Here is a 19,290-nt window from a genome sequence, read left to right on the forward strand (position 1 = left end):
CTGCTAAAAACAAGCGACCAGTCAGGCATCAAACAAACCCAATTGAATAAAGCAAGTGCTGTAGAAAATGACAGCAGCAATGATATTAATATAAATATTGATATTAATGTCAGGGAACGCAGTAACCATTTGGCAGCCAGTCCACATCCGCGCCGGCTGCCACGTGGAGAGATGCACCACGCCGGGCCAGCATCCAACCAAAGCATCTCTCCAGCCCAGGGGCACAGGGGCTCGTGCAGGGGACTGTGCAGGGGCACATCCCCGATGTGATACACTACAGAGACAGACAGACAGACCCACACCTCCATCTCTTTCAGCACAGGGTGGTCTTCTATCCCCGGGAAGAGAACCCGCATGGCGTAGGTGCGGTAATCCAGAAAGGGGATGCCAGCCCCATCCAGGTCGTTGGTCAGCTCATTGATGTCTGTCTGCAGCTCAGCAAAGGCTAGGGAGGGAAAAGCAGAATTAAACAACACATCCTGGAGTCTCAGCACACAGCGTTGGCACTCAGCCCCTCATCACACCCCCAGCACCCCATGGGTGGACCCTCCCCAAGGCATGAATATTCTCAGCATTCCTCTTCCTTGCAGGCTGTGATTGCTGTCCCCATCTCACAGATGGAGAAATTGAGCTGCAGAGTGTGGGGATGACATCCCCGGAATAAATGAAGTGGCAGATTTGGGAACAGAACTGCCAGGTCCCGGGGGAGTCAAATCCCCCCTGCCCAGCACTTGCAGCCTCCCAGGGATCCTGGGGGCAGGGAGGAACAGCAAGATTTGAACAAAAACAGAGCTTCTTGGGGAAAATGTTAGCCTAAATCACAAGATTGCCCTCATTTCTTTTTGACCTAAATACTACTTGAGAGAAGAGCTTGAACACACCCACCCCGGAACCTCCGATCCAAGCAGAGGCAGCTGTGACTCCCAGGGGAACATGATCCAGGGGGGTCCTGAACCTTTAATTGCACCTACAGGGAAAAGCTGATGGGAGAAGAGTCCTGGAAATGCACCAGGGAAGGGGGTTGGGGTGGGGGGAGAAAACCCTCAGAAAAATCAAATTAACAGCACTTTAAAGGGAGCTGAAAGCCAGGCAGAGGACTGCAGGCTCGTCAGCCTGATGAGAAAAAACAAACCGTCAGCTTGAAAGGCGTGCTATCTTATCTGTAACTAGTGGGACTAGAAAAGAGAAAAGGCAGGGAAGAGATTGTGCCTTTTAATTAAAAGCAGATCCTTTTATCTGCCAGCTGTGGAAGACAAGACACCATCCCCTCCACCAGCTCCCTCCCCTCTCCCTGTCACCAGTGCCATCCACAGGCATGTGGAGGGATGGGGACTTAGGGGAGCAAAGGTTTGTCTTTCTTTCCCCTTTTTATTATCTTGTTTTCAGTGCCTGCTTCATTCACAGTGTCCAGGCTGCTTGTGGCTGTGGCTGGCAGGGTCGGGGCCTCTGGAGCCAGCTCAGGGGGATAATGGGCAATTAGGTTTTATCAGCAGTATCATACAAGGAATTCTGTCCAATTTCACAGCTTCTGTCTGTCACATAATGAGAGATCCACTGCCCACTCACAGGAAGCATTCGCTACCCTGCTTGCTCTCTTTTCTCCCACTTGGAGAAACAGAGAAGAACTTCTTAACTGGAAAAATCCCCAAATCCCACCTAAACTGAGTCCACTGCCACTGACAAAGCAGCTCTGCCCATTCCCATTCCCTCTCTGAAAGGCAGTAAGGAAAGGGTAGGAGCACACTGAGCCTTGGAGCAGTAAGAAACACCCAAAGACCCCCATGCTGATGGCAAAGAGATCCCTCACCCTCTTTGCACTCCAGGGCCACCCGGGACTCCAGGTTGTCCATCTGCAGCTGGAGACGTTTCAGGGTCCGGTCAGCATCCCGGGACTTGCGCTTGTAGGCGATGAGGACGATGATGATGATGAGGAGGAGCAGGCCGCCGCCGCCACCGATGCCGATGATGGCGGGCAGGGTGAGCAGGCTGTCTGAGTAGATCTGCAGCGTCCCCGGCGAGAACTCAAACCCTCCAGCCTTGATCTGCACCACAGCAGGGGAAAAAATGGACCTGCTGTCAGGGAATACGTGCCACAGGGAGCCTTCCCCACTGTGCCCACCATGCTGGGAAGCGGGGCATGACTCCCAGCCCAGGGCATGAATGACGTGGGTGAACGCAGGCATGGCAGGGGCTGGTGCGGAGCAGCGCGAGGCGCTTCCATGGCACGCAGCAGGCACGCTGCCGGTGCACGTGGAGCAGGCAGAGAGTTTGATGTCTCATTCAGACAACATTACAGTAACAGATGGGATGTAAAGCAAGTTTCCCCATGGATGGGGAGCCTGGGGAGGACTGTGCTGGGTCCCTTTTAACATGGCAGAGTCCTGGAGCGTGAGCACTGCTGCACTACAACCCCACAAACAAAGGACCCTGCCTTGCAGCATGTGCCAGCACGGAGGGGGAGAGGTGGGAATCCCCCCTGCCTTGCATCCAGCGCCAGCCAGGGCACAGTAACACCAAGCTGAGTGTGGGGGAGGGTGACAAAGTATTTGGTCTTACCAAACACGTAATTAGGAAGAGGAATGCCTAGGGAGCAGGCAGATGACTCCTGTGGAACGCTCTTGCACATATACCTATTATCTGGTCCTCATTCAAGGACGAGCACACAGCAGGGCTGGTGCTGGGATAAAGACTGACATTCTGAGACACATGAGGCACAAGGAGCAAAGACACCATGTCAGCACTTACTGTGACTTTGTGTTGGCCAGTGAGGTTGGGGGACTCGCAGAGGAGCTGTGTCTCAGAGACCGTGAGGGTGCAGGGAGTGTCTCCGATCAGCACCGTGTAGTTGAGGCGGGAGTTACCAGCAGCTGGTGGGAGCAGGTTCCTGCCCTTTGAGGGAACAAGGAATGAGACTGTCAGTTCTCCTGCAATGGGAAATGTTTAAAAAAACCCCAACACATGGCAAAATCTTTGCTCCAAGAGAGACAAAATGCCACCTCCACAGAGGGACATGTCCCTACCTCTGCCCCCAGGTGCAGACTCTTTACCTTGAGGATGAGGGGAGAGCTGGGCTTCAGCTCCAGCATCCCTGTGGGGCTGAGTGGCTCAAAGACAGGATCTGGGTAGTAGACGAAATTGGTGGTGTTGATGATCAGCAGGGCCTGGACATTATCCATGACAAAGCCGATCTCGTCCGGGCGGTCGCCAAGCTCCGGAGGGCTCCGCACAGGGTTGTCAATGGAGGGAGCGTAGCACACCATGGTGGTGTCATTGTAGACAGTGCAGTTCTGCAGGAGGCACAGAACGAGGTCAGACCCACTCCCAACAAGGTGGGAAGGATCAGACCCCACAAGGATCTCATGAAAGCAGCGGCTCTGGACACAGGGTTCAGATTTGGCATCTCCTGCTCTGTTCTATCTATGTGGCATCACATCCCACCCAGGGCAGAGACAGACTCCTGTCTACAATGGATGTGCAAGGGGTGGCAGGCAAGCTGCAGATGGGCTCTTTCAGTCAATATCCTATCAATGTCCCACAAACTTCCTAACAGTTTTGAATGCTGAGATCTCAACCCTCTCCTGAAAGCCCCTCACTGGAGGCTCTGCAGAGAGATTGGGGCCTCTCTTTGGGGCAGGAGCCCCTGGACCTCAGCCTCTCCAGACCATCACACCTGAAGGGCAAAGGGTGCACTTTCTGCCCTGTGTTGCACACAGACAGCATCCCTCCTCTTTGTCCTCTGCCCCCAGCCCCAGACAGCACCACTTACATTCTCCCTCTCAGAGCTGCAGTACTTGGCCCGGATCCTGGGCTCTTTGATGGTGGCCAGGTTGGTGCCAGTCACAGTCAGCAATGTCCCACCACTAGAGACATGGAGACAGTGGGTTAGGAAAGGCAGCTTGGCACTGGATCCCCAGTTCTAGGAAGGAAGCTGCCATCATGTCCAGCCAGATGCCCCAGCCTGGGTGAGCCACCATGCCCCAGGTATTTCTTATCCCACCCATATGTTGCATGGCTGGCAGGACCTGGCATGCACCAACGTCAAATCATTTCAGCTGACCCAAGGCCCAGCTAGAGATATAAAACCTGATGATTAACACTGACATCCCACCCTGTGTGCAGGTTTAGGGCCTGAAGATGGCTCCCAAGCTAAAGTCGACTAAGCATTTACAACAGGAAAGCATCCCAAGAAGTACAAGCTCCTCTCTGCCACCCTTTCTCCACCACAAAGGCAGTGGGTGACAGGAGAGGTTGAACTCTGCCAGATTTTCTCCATGATTTGGTGTTAAAAGCTCCATACTCCCAGAGACCTGGGCCATGCCTCTGGGGAGCTTGCTCCTCATCAACAGCCTGGGGAAGGTTTCCCTTGGCACTTGCTCTTAATGGATTCCTTCGCCTCCTCTCCAGCCAATTCAAGCCTTTTAGAAAAATATGTAAACATTTCAAAAAATCCCCCGATGGGAAATATTTTAATTTTATTTGCCGCCACCAAATGTCAAGCTGAAATTAAGCAGATCCAAAGCACTCTCTGCTCTTACCCCCTGCCAGGCTGAGCACTGTAGGCCAGGAGTTAGCAGAGCCCTGGTGCCAAGCCATTGCTCACACTCCTCTTGCCACATCTCTGGAGCGCAGCCTGGCAGTTATCACAGCACTGAGATGTGCCCATCAGGAGCGGGAAATCCGTATGGGAAACAGTCCCCCATGCATCCCACGAGCTCCTTGCAATTCACCTGTTGATGCTCCATTCAGGATCAATCTTCTGGATGGTGGGGTCCTCTGTGTAGTTGTACTTCACCTCTGGGTTGCTCAGCTCTGCCCGGTTGATGTTGATGAGGATGGGGGAGCCGCCGGGGGTGTGCCCTGGGGGGGTCCTGCACCGAATCTCCCGGGCGCTTCTCCTGGGGCAGAAACACACAACCTGTCAGTGCCTGGGCAGGAGAGAGGCCAGGGCTGCCCAGGAGCCCCCTGCCCCAGCGCCTCTCCCCCTCTGAAACAGCTGGGGAGGTGAAGAGAGAAAGGAGGGAAAAAAGAAAAAAGAAAAACCCAAGAAATGAAACAAAAGGCAGCCGGGAAAGACTGAGCAGCTCCTGAGCGTTCCCATCGTGCGGCGGCTGCAAACAGCAGCGATTAGGGCTGATAACCAGTAATTACCGCAGGAAAATATTTAAAGAGCCGCTCCATTATCATCCCTAATCTAAAAATTATCCACTTCATGCCTCAGGGCTTTGTGCTTTTAGAGAAAAATCTCTGTTCTTAGGGCTCTTCCTGCAGCCTCTGACACACAGAGGTTTCAAGAGGAGACACCTTTGGCCACCCAGGGGGTTTGGCTCCCATGGTCTCTCCTGGCTTCCCAACCCAGGCCTCTGGCTGCTGCTCTGTCTGGGGGTCCCACTGCCTTCGAAGGTGCCTGTTGCCCACCCTCCACCACCCTCTATGCCCCTCACCATGAAAAAGCACAGGGCCGTCCCCCGATGGTCACAGAGACGTTGCTGCCGGCGTTGAGGTGGGTGCCTTCGATGGCAATCCAGGTGCCACCAGAGAGAGGGCCCCGGGCTGGGACAACACGGGAGAAAGTGGGCATCTGTCAAAGGAAAAGGGCATCCCTGGAGTCAGACAGGCTGGGAACTGAAACCCACATCACCAAGCAGCTTCAACCAGGTGACAGGGCCACAGAGGAGAGGGACCTGTGAGACAGCAGCTGGGCACAGTACTAAAGCCTGGCAGTGCCAGCAGGACAGTGGGGAGCAGAGCAGTGGCAGCCTTGGAGAAATTCAATCATCATGACTCAACGCCTGACCAGAGAACTCCTGCCTCCCCCTCAGGAAAATGATGGCAAATTTTCCAACTCAGCCAGAAAACCACCCAAAACCACCCAGCATCACCTCCCTTTCGAGGTGACAGACCAGTCCCCCACAGGGCTTACCACAAAGGTGAAGGTCTTGGGGGATATGGCCCGGTAGCTGGGTGTGCAGTCACGGATGCACACTTCTACCCGTGCCTCATGCACCTTGCTCGTGCTGGCATCTCCAATTTCACACACAATCCTAAGAGATTAGAGTAAGAAACTCTCAGTGTCCTGGCACCAAGACACTCCCTGTGCAAAGCAAAGGTCTCAGGTGCCAACAGATCCATGACAAACCAAGTGGTGGCAGTTGACAGTGCCAGCCCTCAGAGAAGCTTCCCTAAAGCCTTTGAGCTCTTCCCAGAGCAACCATAACCAGCAGATACTTCCCTCCCAGTTCAGCTCTATGTCTTTTGCAGCCACAGGCAGCATTTGAACACCATCACTGCTGTCCTGACCCTCCTGAGGTGATTTGGAGCACGCCCACCCCTCGCCAGGCACTTACTGCTCGGCGCTGATGTACTCGCTCTCGATGGGGATGCACACCACTTTGCCCACTCGGACACCCCAGCGAATATCTTCAAACTTCAGGCCCAGGTTCTCGCCAGTGATGGTCAGACGGGTCCCTCCTTGTCTGGGGCCGGTCTCAGGGAACAGCTAGGAGAGAGCATGTCACCAGGATGCAGAGCCACAGGGACACCTCACTCAGGCAGGCTGCAGCCCAGGCAGCTGCAGGATGTGTGTTACAAGCAGCAAGGAGCAGACAGGTGATGAGAAATGCCAGCATATCTGTGAGCTGCCCACAGAGCAGGAAAGACCTCCCCAGTGACAGCTGTATCCACAAAATTCCCCCAGAAACAAGGCAGGAGACATGAGATGTGTCCAAGCAGAGAGTGACAAGGACACAAGAGTTGAAGGAGACAGGGTAGCATCAGCCATGGCTCCAGCTGAACCAGCAAGGAAACCCCTGGATGTGCCTGGCTTTTGGCCAGGTCCCAGGTGCCCAGGGATGAGATTCCCATGTCCAAGATGTCCTCAAAGGAGAAAGCATCTCCAACAGGTCCCTGCAGAGCTGAAATGGCAGGCGGTGGGAAATGCATTTCTCTTCACCAGCAAAGCCTTTGCTGAGGCCAGTTGGGAAGGGAGGGGACCTCAGCACAGCACCACGCCTCATTTACCAGGATGATGCCCAATAAAGCAGACAGGTGTGCCTGACAGACAGTGGCAGAATGAGAGATGAACAGAGGTCTGGGCCCTGTTCCAAGGTATGTGGGGACGCTGCCTCTAACCAGGCAATTACAGGCAGTTTTACATCAGTGATTGCTGGCCCCGAGGTCAAGCGCCCACCTGCAGCACTAACTGGGATGAATGGCAGAGCTGCATGCCCTGAGTGGGCCCAGGGACACAGCTGGGTCCCCAGTCACACAAAGACACAGCAGAGGAGAAGGCAGCTGCAGGCAGCAGGAGAGGGAGAGGGGAATGCAGGCTGGGTCAGTCCAAGAAGAAATCACACCCTGACCCAGGGGAAGGGATGGTTCTATTGCAGGTGATGGCCTCCTGGCTGAGAGCAGCATCTCCTCCCCTCTAGCACTGCCAGGTACCTCTGCCTGCACTAAGCCCAGCTCCTGGACAGGTTCAAGCCACAACCAAGTACATGTAAGCTCTTTCCATTCTTGGCAAATATGGGCAGGTGTAGCCCTGGGGCCTGAGCCAGATGGATCCTCCTCCTCCTCCTTGTGAAGGGCTCATTCCTGAACATCATCTCCACAGCAAGGAAAAGCCAATGAGCTGAGGGTGGAAACATGCAGCAGTGGACACTGCCCACATCATCAACCCCGATGGACTGCACGGCGCCAGGGGCTGTTTCTGCACAGTCCCACTACAGCCATTGCCTCTGGGGTTAACTTCTGTCCTCTGGATTCACACTGGGCTGGTAACCTTCACCAGCACCACACAAACTCAGACAGAAGCACCCAGTCCCCTTCCACACAGGCATCCTGCAGGACGTGTCCCAGGCCAGCATCAGAGCTAGGACTGCTGCCTGAACCCTGGGTCATGCCGAGGCAGTCACAACTATTTACACAGCAACAAAACCCTCCGGGGCTGTGGGGAACCACTGTTTGCCTAAACCTTGCTCAGCCCCTGCCCAAGTCTGGGATTGGAGCTCGTTCCAGCAGCTGCAGCCAGCAGCAGGTTGGGTCTTCCCTTTAAGAAGGCTCTGGCGAGAAGCGGCTGTTTGTTTGGTGTTTCTAAATGAGTGTTAAAAGCTGCTCCGGCGTGTTCCAGTCCTCCTCCTCCGCAGCAAAGCTGACAAGGGCCACGTGTTCAGGGAGGAAGGAGCCCGGGAATGAAGTGACATCGTTGGCCGCCCAGCACAGGGAGGTCACAGCTAAACAAGGTGTGTGGGAGGGGGGAGCTGCCAAGGAGAGCAATAGCTGCTCAACCCCCCCCATTCCCCTCTCCACCTCCGGACCCCTGGCCCCGACAAACAATGCTGCTTTTCTCCTAATTGGTTTCATAGGGTCCTTTTACATCAACAAGCAAACAGCTCCAGTGGGTGCAAGCAGTTGGCTTGCTCTCAGCTCCGGTGGCCACAGCACAGCCAGGAGGTGCAGAGGCCAAGGGGTACCCCCTTCCCAAGGGAAAGGATGTCACTCTGACGGTCACAGTGAGCACTAGGCAAGACAGCACAGAGGTTTGGAAGGGGCTTGTCCCCACCACTGAACAATGGGTAAATGACTCAAGGGTGAAGAATCATGGTCATCTCCCAGCCCAGCCCCACCACCCATGAAGACACCTTCACTCAGGTGAGCTGGCCAGGAAGGATGCTTCACCTCCTCATGAAACTGCTGTAGGACACTCTTCTCCCCCATCGGCCTATGCTGCCCTCTCTGCACTAGGCTTTTCTCTGGACCATTTGCAAGCATGCCCACAGCCCAGATGTGGGACTGGGGTAGTGGGAGGCAGCAGGCTACAGGAGCAGCATCACACCAACAGCTACTGCACATCCACTCCGACTGCCACCTCCCAGGGCACTGACGCAGAGCCGTGCCAAGGTCAAGCCCACCTGCTAACAGATGTGTTCCTGCCACACCTGCAATTACTGTAAAATCTCATAATGATTCAGGGTGGGAGAGCTGTTACCATCAGCTGTGGACCAACTGCTGTGACCAGTGCTGGGCACCATCAGCTGCTGGGAAGCTGCTGTGAGTGGTGTGTTGTGTAAATGCCTGCAGCCCTGGTCACCTGAACACAAGAGGACCAGGGCACAGCCAACAGCGAGGCCACCCTGGCCATAACCTGCCCCAACAGCATTCTCCACTCCCATCATCCCTAGGGATCCGGATTTGGGAAGTCCAGCCTGAGCACAGTGGAAAGCTGACAGGGAGCCCTGCAGCTCTGCACACAACAGCAAACTTCCATGTAGGGATGCAGGCTCTGAGGCTCAATCCCACTTTTACAGGAATGGAAAAAGTGCTCCTGCCAGCACTCCACCAGCCCCAGGCAACTCTGCAGGCAGTACTTCTTGCAGGCAGGGATGTGCCCAACAGGGCTGTTCCCCTGTCTCTCCACATGGCTGCCACCCAGCACACTGCAGGGCCCATCGTGTGAGAGGCAGGCAGCACGCACTGGGAAAAGCCAAGACTCTCATTTCCAGCCTCCATCAGATAAGGCACTGAAACCCAAACAGATCAGATCCTGTGCTAAGACTCCAGTAATTAACACCTTCGAGGCCCGGCCAGCCGTGGGTTAGCAGAAGGTATCCAGCTGAAATACCCATCAGTCCGTCCTTGTGAACCTGGATCCCAGCCCAACAGACATGTGAATATTAATATACACAATCTTAAAAGCAAAGATCATAAAAGCTGTCAGGGAAATGGGATGATGATGATGAACTACCAGCCCCAGTGCACATGGCAACACAAGAAGCAGCCTAGAGCTTTCCTGGATCCCTCAGTCATGTGCAGGAAGGGTTGGAATTTTGGAAATGAGCCAGAAAGCCCAGTGCACGGGGGTGGTAGAGAGAGGATTTTAGCCTTGGAAATGAAACCGGTGACAAAAACCACTCAAATTACTAAACACTGAGTGGATCTGGCTGCTGTGAGCTGCCCCTGGAGAGCCCCATCCCCATGTCCATTTGCCATCACGGTCCCTCGGCACAGGTGTGGCACATACCTTGGTGATCTTGGGGTCGGTGCAGCGGCTGTTGCCGCTGCTGGCGTGCATCCAGCTGCTCTCGTAGGCCAGGCAGTGCTGGCGCAGGGAGCAGCGCCGCTCCGACACGCACCAGCCGCACTCGAAGCGCGGGTCCGCCTTGAGGCACAGCCCGCAGCTCTCCCGCAGCGCCGAGCACTTGTACAGGTGGGCTGCAAGGGCAGGAGGGGGACAGGGTCAGCACAGCTCCCCAAACCATGGGAAAAGGTTTTGGGAGAAAGAAGGCATCTGCTCTTGCCCCTTCCCATCAATTCCCAGCGGGACAAACCCCTGCAGGCAGGAGGCAGCAGCACCCTGGACTCAACACCAAAGAAGAGTGCCTCCCAAAGCTTCTTGGAAAAAGCCTCTTGTTTAAAAACCCACCAAAGCATGGTGCAAACTATGGTCAGAGCCAGGGTGGGCTGGAGGCTGAGGGGGCACTGGGCAAGCTCCCATCCCATCCCTCACTCACCCTGGATGTTCTGGGGGTTGTCAATGACAAAGTTCCCATTCCAGACCACAGACAAGTTGACGGGCAGGTCACTGATATCATTCCCTTCGTAGAAATACTGCAGGAGGAAACAGAAGGAGGCAGAGCCTGTTAATTATTGAGACAAATGTCCTAGTGGTGAGGGGCATAGAAAGACATACAATCCCATTACATGGATGTCTCCCATCAGCCCAGAGGAGAGGGATGGGGTCCTGGCTGGAACTTGCTGGCTAGGGACAAACAGGTCTGACAGTCACTCATCAAAGCATCAGCCACAGCACATGAAACCAGTGGGCTGGACTGAAAAAAAAAGATAAAGCAGCAAAACAGAGGGTTTGTAAACAGACCCAAAGCCCATCAGCTCAAAGGTCTGAAGCTGCTGCTGCTGGAAGAGGAAGAAACAGATGGTGCCTCTGCAGCACAGATGTACTTCTCCCCAAAAGGCTCAAGCCCTTCCCCATGACCTCCCCACTCCAGGGATGCTCAGATGAATATCTGGGATTATGATCATCGCTAGTGAAGCTTGGGAGGACAGGCTGGGCACCATCACAGGAGTGGATTCAGTAGAGTCACCCCCCAACAGACGGTGGGAGATGTCCCTCACAGTCCTCTCCAGCCCCATCTTCCATAAAAAAATGACAAAGCTGTGGCCACATGGCTGTGGGTGGGACAGAGCTGAGGACCACTCCACTGCCACACCAGCCCTCAGAAACATCTAAGAAGAGAGCACTCCTCTCCTCCACACCACATCCCCAAATGCCCCACTCCCAGCTCCACACTGTGCTTGGATATTGGCTGCTCTCCATTTCAGGACTGAACTACCACCCTGAGTTTCCATGTAAAAAGGTGGCACCAGGGAATCCTTCCCCCCCCCAGCTTTAGGGGATCCAAAACTCAGGCCCTTGGACATGCTGCTGTCCAGACCAATCCACCTCCATTTCTCCTTCTGGCCTGGCCAGCACCTTCTCCCCACCCAGACCCCTCTCCCCTGCCTCAACATCTGATTCCCAGCCCCAGCAGCACCATCAGTATTCCCTGCAAAGGCCCTGCATGCAGAGAGAGAGGTTTAATCGATACGGAGGCAGGAAGGCATTTGGAACTATCCCTGACAGCTAATGACCTCCTTCGGCAAGAGATTCCCCGCTCCTCGCCTGAGAAAATGACAGGCGTGTCAGGGGAGATTAAATGAATGATTCATGGCTTGCTGGAGTTTGTTAGAGAGCGGTGGATGCACCGGCACTGGTTCACCCCCAGCCCTGCCACCACCTCCAGCCAGTCCCAGTGTCACCTTTCACAGCCCCAGGCTGTACCAAGAGGAGGTGGCCTCAGCATCTCCTCCAGCACTGCCCCACACAGGACCCTCTGCAGTGGGTCTGTTCTACTCAACCCTGCACAAGGGGTGGCCCATGAAGGAGGCCAGTTGGAAAACAACACTTCAGTCTTCTCCCCTGGCCATCAAAGCTGGTCCCTTCTGTGCTGAGTCTCTCCCACACAGGCAGCATCACCAGCCCAGCATCAGACATGGCACCAAAAGGGGGCACATTCCCAGTATGAGATCTGGCTAGGGCAGCCACCCCTCCCTCAGCACTACAGGGTGCCAATGAGAGCCAAGCCTGGTCCTCCATTACAGCTTTTTCTTGGTGATCCCTTGTCCATGAGCCACCCCACCCAAACATAGGGTGGAGGACTCCAAAATGCAGCCCTCCCCAGGGAGGAAGGCTGCTGCTGGTCAGCTGCACACAGCAGTTGTCAGACACAACACAGCCAGCTGCAAATCCAAGAGCTCCACCACCATCTCCTGTCTACAGGCAGAGCCCCATCACCCCAACACAACCCCCTGGACATGGCACTTCTCATTGTGTTTGCTCAGGTGGTTTTCACCACATCTCCACCATGCACCGTCCACCACCAGAGCCTCTCAGCAGCACTCCTGTTACCAGGCCTGGGAAGATGGAACCAGAACTTGGCTAGGAGTCCAGATCTGTTCACCTTGCCCTACCCTACACCCACCCAGGGATATCCTCAACAGAACCACAACAAGGAGCTGGCCAGACCCATAGCAGTGAGCAGAGCCCATTTCCTGGCTGCAGGAGGGAGCACATGCTGGGGAGGGTGGTGGCAGCGCCGGAGCAGAATTTAGCTGTGACGAGCCACGTGGCAGCATAAGTGAAATTGGCATTTTCAATTTGTACTCTGACATGTCTCATTTGGGGCCCTGGCATCTCGGGAAGGCATCCAGCCTGCAGCTGTCCAAAACATTTATTTGCATCTCTCTGCCCCGGCTGCTTTTGGAAATTACTTCTTCTGGGAGGTGGGTTGGAGGAAGAAGAATAGGGGGAGAGAGAGGGAGAATATTAACTCTTCATGCACCGGTCTTGAGACAGCAAGAGGCCAACTTCATGACAGACTGTCTCCCTCTGGGAAAGGGCACTGTACTGAGAATGCTGACTTTGCTGTGGCAGGGAGCTGGAGCAGCCAGCGGGGAGCAGTGGGAGCACAGGACTGTGTGAAGGGAAGGGGCAGACCAGGAGCTGCTGCCTCAGCTGGTGTTCAAAGTGTGGGATCCCTATGGGAACATGGATATCAATGAAAAATGTGTTCTCTGCATCTGCATGTCTGTCAGCAGCCTCTAACCTGCCCTGCAGAGACAGCAGTGGGTCTGTGGCTTGGATACTGTTCCTGGTCCCTTTGGAACACTGGAGCTGGAGTCAGGACTTGGCTGTGCACTGGCAGGAGCTGCAGCTGCAGGGGCTCCAGGCTTGGCCTCCTGGGACTTGGAGATCCATCAGATCTAATTTCCAAAACGTCTCGTATTTTGAAAGGTGTTTCCAAAAGGCCTCCTCACAACTGCCCTTGCCATACTGAAAGCACAAAAGTGGCCTCTCCACCCACAGGCACAGCCACAGCCTCAGCCAGGGAGGCAGCAGCAGCCAAGTAAAGCAGCAGCCACCTTCCAACCCTGAAGGCCCCACAACTGGTGGGGATCAGGGAGGAGGTGCTTACCAATCTGTCCAACCTATGGGAACCAAAAAAGAGCTCACAGACAGCCAACAGGTTCCATCACACTGGTTCTTCCCTGTTCAAAGCTAACATGGTGTTAAACACCCATTAAACATTTAACTGTTATTAACCTCCCAGTTAATCAATCCCAGTGGCTGGCAGCAGACTGGGATGAGCAGCAAGAGAGTAAGCCAGGATGAGTGTGAGTGAGGGGATGCACCTACCCAGGCAGTCCTGCTGTCAGACCATCTTTCACTCTGCAAAGGTGCCCAGGACCCCCAGCTGTGCCAAAAGATGATTTGGCTTGGAAACTGCTATGAGGACAAGCTATGGGAAAGGGATGTTTGCTCTGGGAGCAAAATGCAACAGGCACAGCCTGAGAGCAAACCAACGGTGCCCAAAAGTGATGTGCGCTGATGCAGCACAGCCCACAGAAGGGGATGGGAGAAAAGATGTCATCAAGTGAGTCAGCAACTGAGATGAGAATTGCCTGGCTCCTTACCTAACCCAGCCAGTCTCCCTGTCCCTCCCTGAAGAGCTTACAAGGTGAATGTGGAAGAGAGGACAGAGGATGTTTCAGCCCCACCCACTTGGATACTGATCTTCCCAGCAAGGTGTCTCCTTCTGCAGAGATGCAGTTCAGGCAAGAGAACTCCTCACTGAGCCTTTCTCAAGGCTCTTTACCCAAAACTTATCTCAGGCATCTTCCCAAGCAACAACCACCAACCTCATGTTTTTTCACATCTCTGATTCTCACATCCACCCTGCCCCCATGCAGGAAATGTCACCAGCCCTGCACACAACAAGGGCTGTGGCTGTCACCTGCCATTAAAGACCCACTTTTGGTTCTAATAAGCCCACTGCTCACACACCCACCAGCTAGCAGCAACAGGCGCTGAGAGCTACCCAGCTTCCCTTGGGATGAGAGAATCAGCATTCTGAGAAGGTGCCTCCAGGGAACCACACAGGAGACAAAGCTGCAGCTAGCAGGAAACACCCCAAATCTGTGGGCAGATTGCACTGAGATGCACCTCAGGATGCTCCTGCAAATGCCATGCCAACTGGACGAGGCACTAGCCCTTCCCATGCCAGAAGAGGCAGGGCAGCCCCACAGCCACCACACTCCCTTCCACAGGGCATCCATCCCACTTCAGCCACAACCTGCCCAACCCATCCCTGGGGAAGGCAGCAGAGGGGCTGCTCCCCTGCAAGCTAACCCACACATCCAAATTTCCTGTGCAGCCCCCCTCACTCCCACATGCAGCATCCCCCTGGGCTGCATTTCTGGAGGAGCGCTTGGGCTGCAGCTGTGTCCTATTTTTCTGTAGTTGATGACCTCAACTCCTTCCCCGCACTACAGGGACGGCAGTAATGTACATCGCGTCTCGCCAGGGCTCAACTGCAATTCATCATTATTTTATCTGCTGGAATTTAATTGGATCCTATCAAACTCTCCTGATACTCCCTTTTCACTTTAAACACTGCTGCAGGAAAGATAAATGTAGGCACCGCTAGGATGGAGAGCGCGGCTTTGTTGGCGAACGGAGCTGGAGCTGTGGGCTCCAATCCTGCTTCCCTCTCCATGGCTGGTTAATTAGAGATACATATAGTGGAGGTGTGCAGTGCTCAGAACAGGGCATGTGTGTATGATTTATGTTCCTCTATAAATATACCCTGGGCAGAGTAAAACACCGTCATCCGCACAACAGCACAACTTGACAGTAACGCTCAGCCTCTGATTCTGCATCTCCTTTTTCTCTTTTCACATGGATCTCCTCCTTTCCTCCCCAGTCACACGCAAGCTTCTTCACCTGGATTCTTCTTGCCTCAAATCCAGCATGGTATGACAACCTGAGACCCTGAGAATATGTCAGAGCAACACCCAGGTTCTACAGCAACAAAAAAAACACCCAGAAAACATAAATCTGAGAGGTCTTACTTCACTCCCCAGCATCCATGCCGGGGTACCACACATGTGCCCACCCTGCCAGCCCAGCTTGCTCTGCACCCACACCACTTTGTCCCAGCAATAATGCTCACTCCAGGGTGAACACCCTAACCCAAGTCTAGCCAGTGGGCAGGAACCTCCACAGCCACAGCAGAAACAGTGGGCAAGGTGGGCTCTCCATGCCAGGGGCACTGGTGAGAAAGGAACCCAAAGGGAGCCAGGGAGGTGGCACAGCTGCTCCTCACCACGTGGGGCTTTGGTTAAAAGGAAAGGGAAATAACTGAGGCATGATGCCTAATTTAAAGTGCTGAGACAACAAGCTCATGAAAAGGAGATCAGGGGTTTTTCCTATTTATACATTTAAAGGGAAACAGCAGCTCTGAGGCTATTTCAGCCTTAAGAGGAACATTTGAGAGCGAAAAAGCCAAAACCTTGACAGTGAGAAACACCTGTAGCCATTTTGCAAAGGCCAAGACTAAATCAGATCAAGTCCAATGTTACAGGCATTAGTGCAGATTCAGGACTGTGGCACTTTTCAACTGCAAAACTGTTTCATTTTTGCAGCAATCAGGAGGATGAACTCTGTTGAGGGATGTCAGATGGGAAAGAATAGGCAAAGGCAAAGATATTTGGAGAATGAATCCCAGTGGCATTAACCGTATGCATTAAGACAGGTGACCGTTTCTCCATCCTCTGCTGCAAAAAGCAAGCCTGGAAAAGTCTGCCTCCAGAAGATTAAAAGCAATCAATTTGCAAAAATTAGTTTATTGGCAAAGATCTTCATTTTCTTAGTTAGGCTTGTCTTTCCTTTTTGCATCTTTACAATATATGTGGAAAACCATTAGGGTTGCTTTCCTCTTGAAGAGCAGAAGGAGACCAAAGTGAGGAGGCAGAAAATGTTCTTTTGGCTTGGTTTATGGCCTGGGATGCTGGGGAATACCAGAGCTGGTCTCCCTTGAGTTTGCCAAAGATCTATTGGGTGTTTCAAACGATGTTTATAGTCAACACTCAGACCTTAATGAATGGACTGCTGAATATTTAACCAAGATGTCCTTTCCTCAAAGTGCTAACAAGTCATTGGAGTTTGACAAGCACTAAAACAAAAGACAAAGAACTTTAAGGGGCTGGACTTATTATGCCTTTCATTCACCAGTGATTCAGGAAAGCATCCCTTATTCCACAGAGTATTTAACCTCTTGTTTATATCCCACTGAACTCTTGGAAACACTGAGTGCTTAAATGCCTTTTGGCATCCATCCTTCACTTGTTGGCTGGGAAGATGTCATCCTTTTCCTATTTCTCCACTTGCCAGTGTTCTCCACACCAAAATCCCAGCCCAAAGGATGAAGTGCAATGGAAGAAGCCATTGGGCCATGGCTGGGAGAGTCTAAAGCACTATCAAGCAGCCAGATGGACTGCAAAAAGGCATGAAGGAGACAAACACCACACAAGTGTGAATTTGAATCCCCCACACCATAATGCAGCCTGGCTCATTGCCCTCAAACATTAAAGCAGGCGACCAGACCCTGAAAGCAAAGCAGCTTCTTTCAAGTCAAAACTCTGTTTTTCTCTTTGTGAAGCCACCCTGCACCCAAAAGCCACATCTCCTGCCCCAGAGTGCAGCCCATGGAGCTGCTTCTACCTGTTCCCCATGCACCTCACAACACCACACACATGCCCTTCTGACAAGTTGTGCTGTTTTCACAGCATCCCTGACAATTTCCAGGTCAAACACCCACCACTGTCAGCCCAGGAAAAGGTGCTGGTTACAGCTGTCCTATCCCTCTGGAGAAGAGTTGCAGAGGCCAAGCAATCCTGGCAGGCACGGCATCCCTTGGGAAACACAGGGAATGCATTGTGCTGCAGACTCTCCCCCCTGCTTGACAGGTTGAAACATAGCGGGGAGAAACGAGTCCACACCATCCAAAGCCTCTCTGCAAGCTCCACCTCCGCTATGTAAAGGCTCCCCTCTGGCACAGGCACCTCTCCCCAACACCCCCAGGAGCCATCAGGCTGCTGCTGTCACCACTGTGCAGCCACAGCACTTCCCTACAGGGAGCATCCTGCAGCACACACGTCCCACACTGCTTTGGAATAAACTCAGCCAAACCCCACACTACAGACCTGGCCAGGAGACAGCTGCCAGCTCCAGGCAGAGGAGACCTGGCAGGAGGCTGGACTGGCTGCACAGCATCCCCCCAGGACTGCTGCACAGGGCAGGAGGCAATGGCTCAGGATGCTCCTCCTGTCCAAAGGAGGATCTCTGCAGCCCTGGGATCACTGGAGGAGGGAGGGAGCCAGTGCTCATCTTCAGTGGTTTCTAAATGTCACTTGTGCCACCAAAGAGAGCAGGGATCAGCACTGGTGTTAGGCTGCAAATGAGCTTTCACAGTAGGAGAGATGAAAAACAAATTTTAAAAGGATTAAACGGGAGAGCAAAGGGAGGGGCTGGCTGCATCTGGATGAGGGCAGGTCAGTGTAGAGCACAGCAGGCAGCTGAGCAATGGCAGCTCCCAGTGTGGCTATTAGCACCCAGAGTGGCTTTGTGCATGGGCCCAGGGCTCAGCAAGAGGCACACACAGAGCTCACCCAGGGCTGCTAAACCCCCTCTCACTCAGGGGATAAGGTGCCTGGAGAGGGCAGAGAAGGCAGAGATGCCTGTAGGAGAGAGCTGAAGTGACAGGGAGCAAGGACACAGAGGCAAGGAGCAATGCAGAGAGCATGGGATAGAGGGCAGGCAGGCAGGGGAAGGGGGCAGCTGCTGGTCAGATCAGGGATGGAGTCAGGGATGGACAGAGGCTGCTGGTCAGATCAGGGATGGAGTCAGGGATGGACAGAGGCTGCAGGGGAGGAAGGGAAGCGCTTGCAGGGCTGGCAGGCACAGCTGCATGTGGAGGGCTCCATGTGTGCAATGGGACACAGAGGTGTTACCTCCTCCCCGCCTGTAAAATGGGACAGCTTGGTGTTGGGGGGGCTCCAGCACATCCGGGCCCAGCTGGCTCCAGTCCAGGCAACTTTCTTCAGCTTTGCAAACCAAATTTCCTTGGAAGTGCTACCTAAAGCCTGGTGGCTTCAGCATTGATCCTATTTGGAACAACCCCAAGCAGCCTCCCAATGCACCTGGGGGTATGGCAGGGAGCCGGCCTCACACCCTACAAGCAGCACAAACCCTGTTACCCGCCACGAGAGAGCAAAACTGCCCATGCAACGAGCTGGGGCGGTCCTGGGGCAGGCAGGAAGGAGCGGCCCCCAGACAGGGCCCACGGCAAGGAGAGCTGCTGCCACACTCACCGAGGTGTTCTGGCACTGGATGCTGGTGCTGTTGAAGCGCAGGGCGGTGACGCGCGTGGTGCTGCCGGGGATGTGGAAGATGCACTCGTAGTTGCGCTGCCCCGACTGCGGCTGGGGCAGGTTCTTGGCCGTCAGGGTGATGGGCTTCACCACACCCACGGGGATGTAGATCTGGGTGGAAGGCAGGATCTGAGGGCAGTCCTGCAAGGGGAACAAGAAGCAGATGATGAGACAGGAACGCTCCCCCAGCACCCCTGTGACCCTCTCCTGGCTGGCAATGCACTGCAAAAACACCACCCTGAGCGCATGCTTGAGTAAATCCTCATGAGCAGCAACCCCAAAGCAGCATCCTATACCTGCTCTGCCCAAAGCCCTGGAAACAGGAATCTGGAGGGAGGGCAACAGAGTGTTTTCTACAGCTCAGGTTGATTTAGGTGGGAGGTGGGGAGAAGATCCATCTCTGGAATCTGTGACCTGCCACTGCAACAGCAACACGTGTTGGGCCGACTGGCAACAATATGGACTTCA

The 19,290-nt window shown here is 54.1% G+C and overlaps 1 protein-coding gene across 4 annotated transcripts in view; it reads right to left on the reverse strand.

Annotated features, from left to right (window-relative positions):
- PLXNA1 (plexin A1) overlaps positions 1–19,290 on the reverse strand; it is a 115,609-nt gene that overhangs the window by 27,656 nt on the left and 68,663 nt on the right. For all 4 annotated transcript variants that reach the window (XM_038148800.1, XM_038148802.1, XM_038148803.1 and 1 more), the window contains exons 10-21: positions 18,763–18,963; positions 10,506–10,602; positions 10,016–10,206; positions 6,345–6,496; positions 5,921–6,041; positions 5,442–5,578; positions 4,728–4,895; positions 3,767–3,860; positions 3,048–3,287; positions 2,746–2,889; positions 1,808–2,042; positions 303–445 (exon numbers count right to left, since the gene is read on the reverse strand). In XM_038148800.1, the coding sequence (XP_038004728.1) occupies positions 303–445; positions 1,808–2,042; positions 2,746–2,889; positions 3,048–3,287; positions 3,767–3,860; positions 4,728–4,895; positions 5,442–5,578; positions 5,921–6,041; positions 6,345–6,496; positions 10,016–10,206; positions 10,506–10,602; positions 18,763–18,963 (1,923 nt within the window). The remainder of the gene's footprint in view (positions 1–302; positions 446–1,807; positions 2,043–2,745; positions 2,890–3,047; positions 3,288–3,766; positions 3,861–4,727; positions 4,896–5,441; positions 5,579–5,920; positions 6,042–6,344; positions 6,497–10,015; positions 10,207–10,505; positions 10,603–18,762; positions 18,964–19,290) is intronic.

The sequence above is a fragment of the Motacilla alba genome, chromosome 12 (genome assembly GCF_015832195.1).
Source record: "Motacilla alba alba isolate MOTALB_02 chromosome 12, Motacilla_alba_V1.0_pri, whole genome shotgun sequence".
Classification (NCBI taxonomy): domain Eukaryota; kingdom Metazoa; phylum Chordata; class Aves; order Passeriformes; family Motacillidae; genus Motacilla; species Motacilla alba.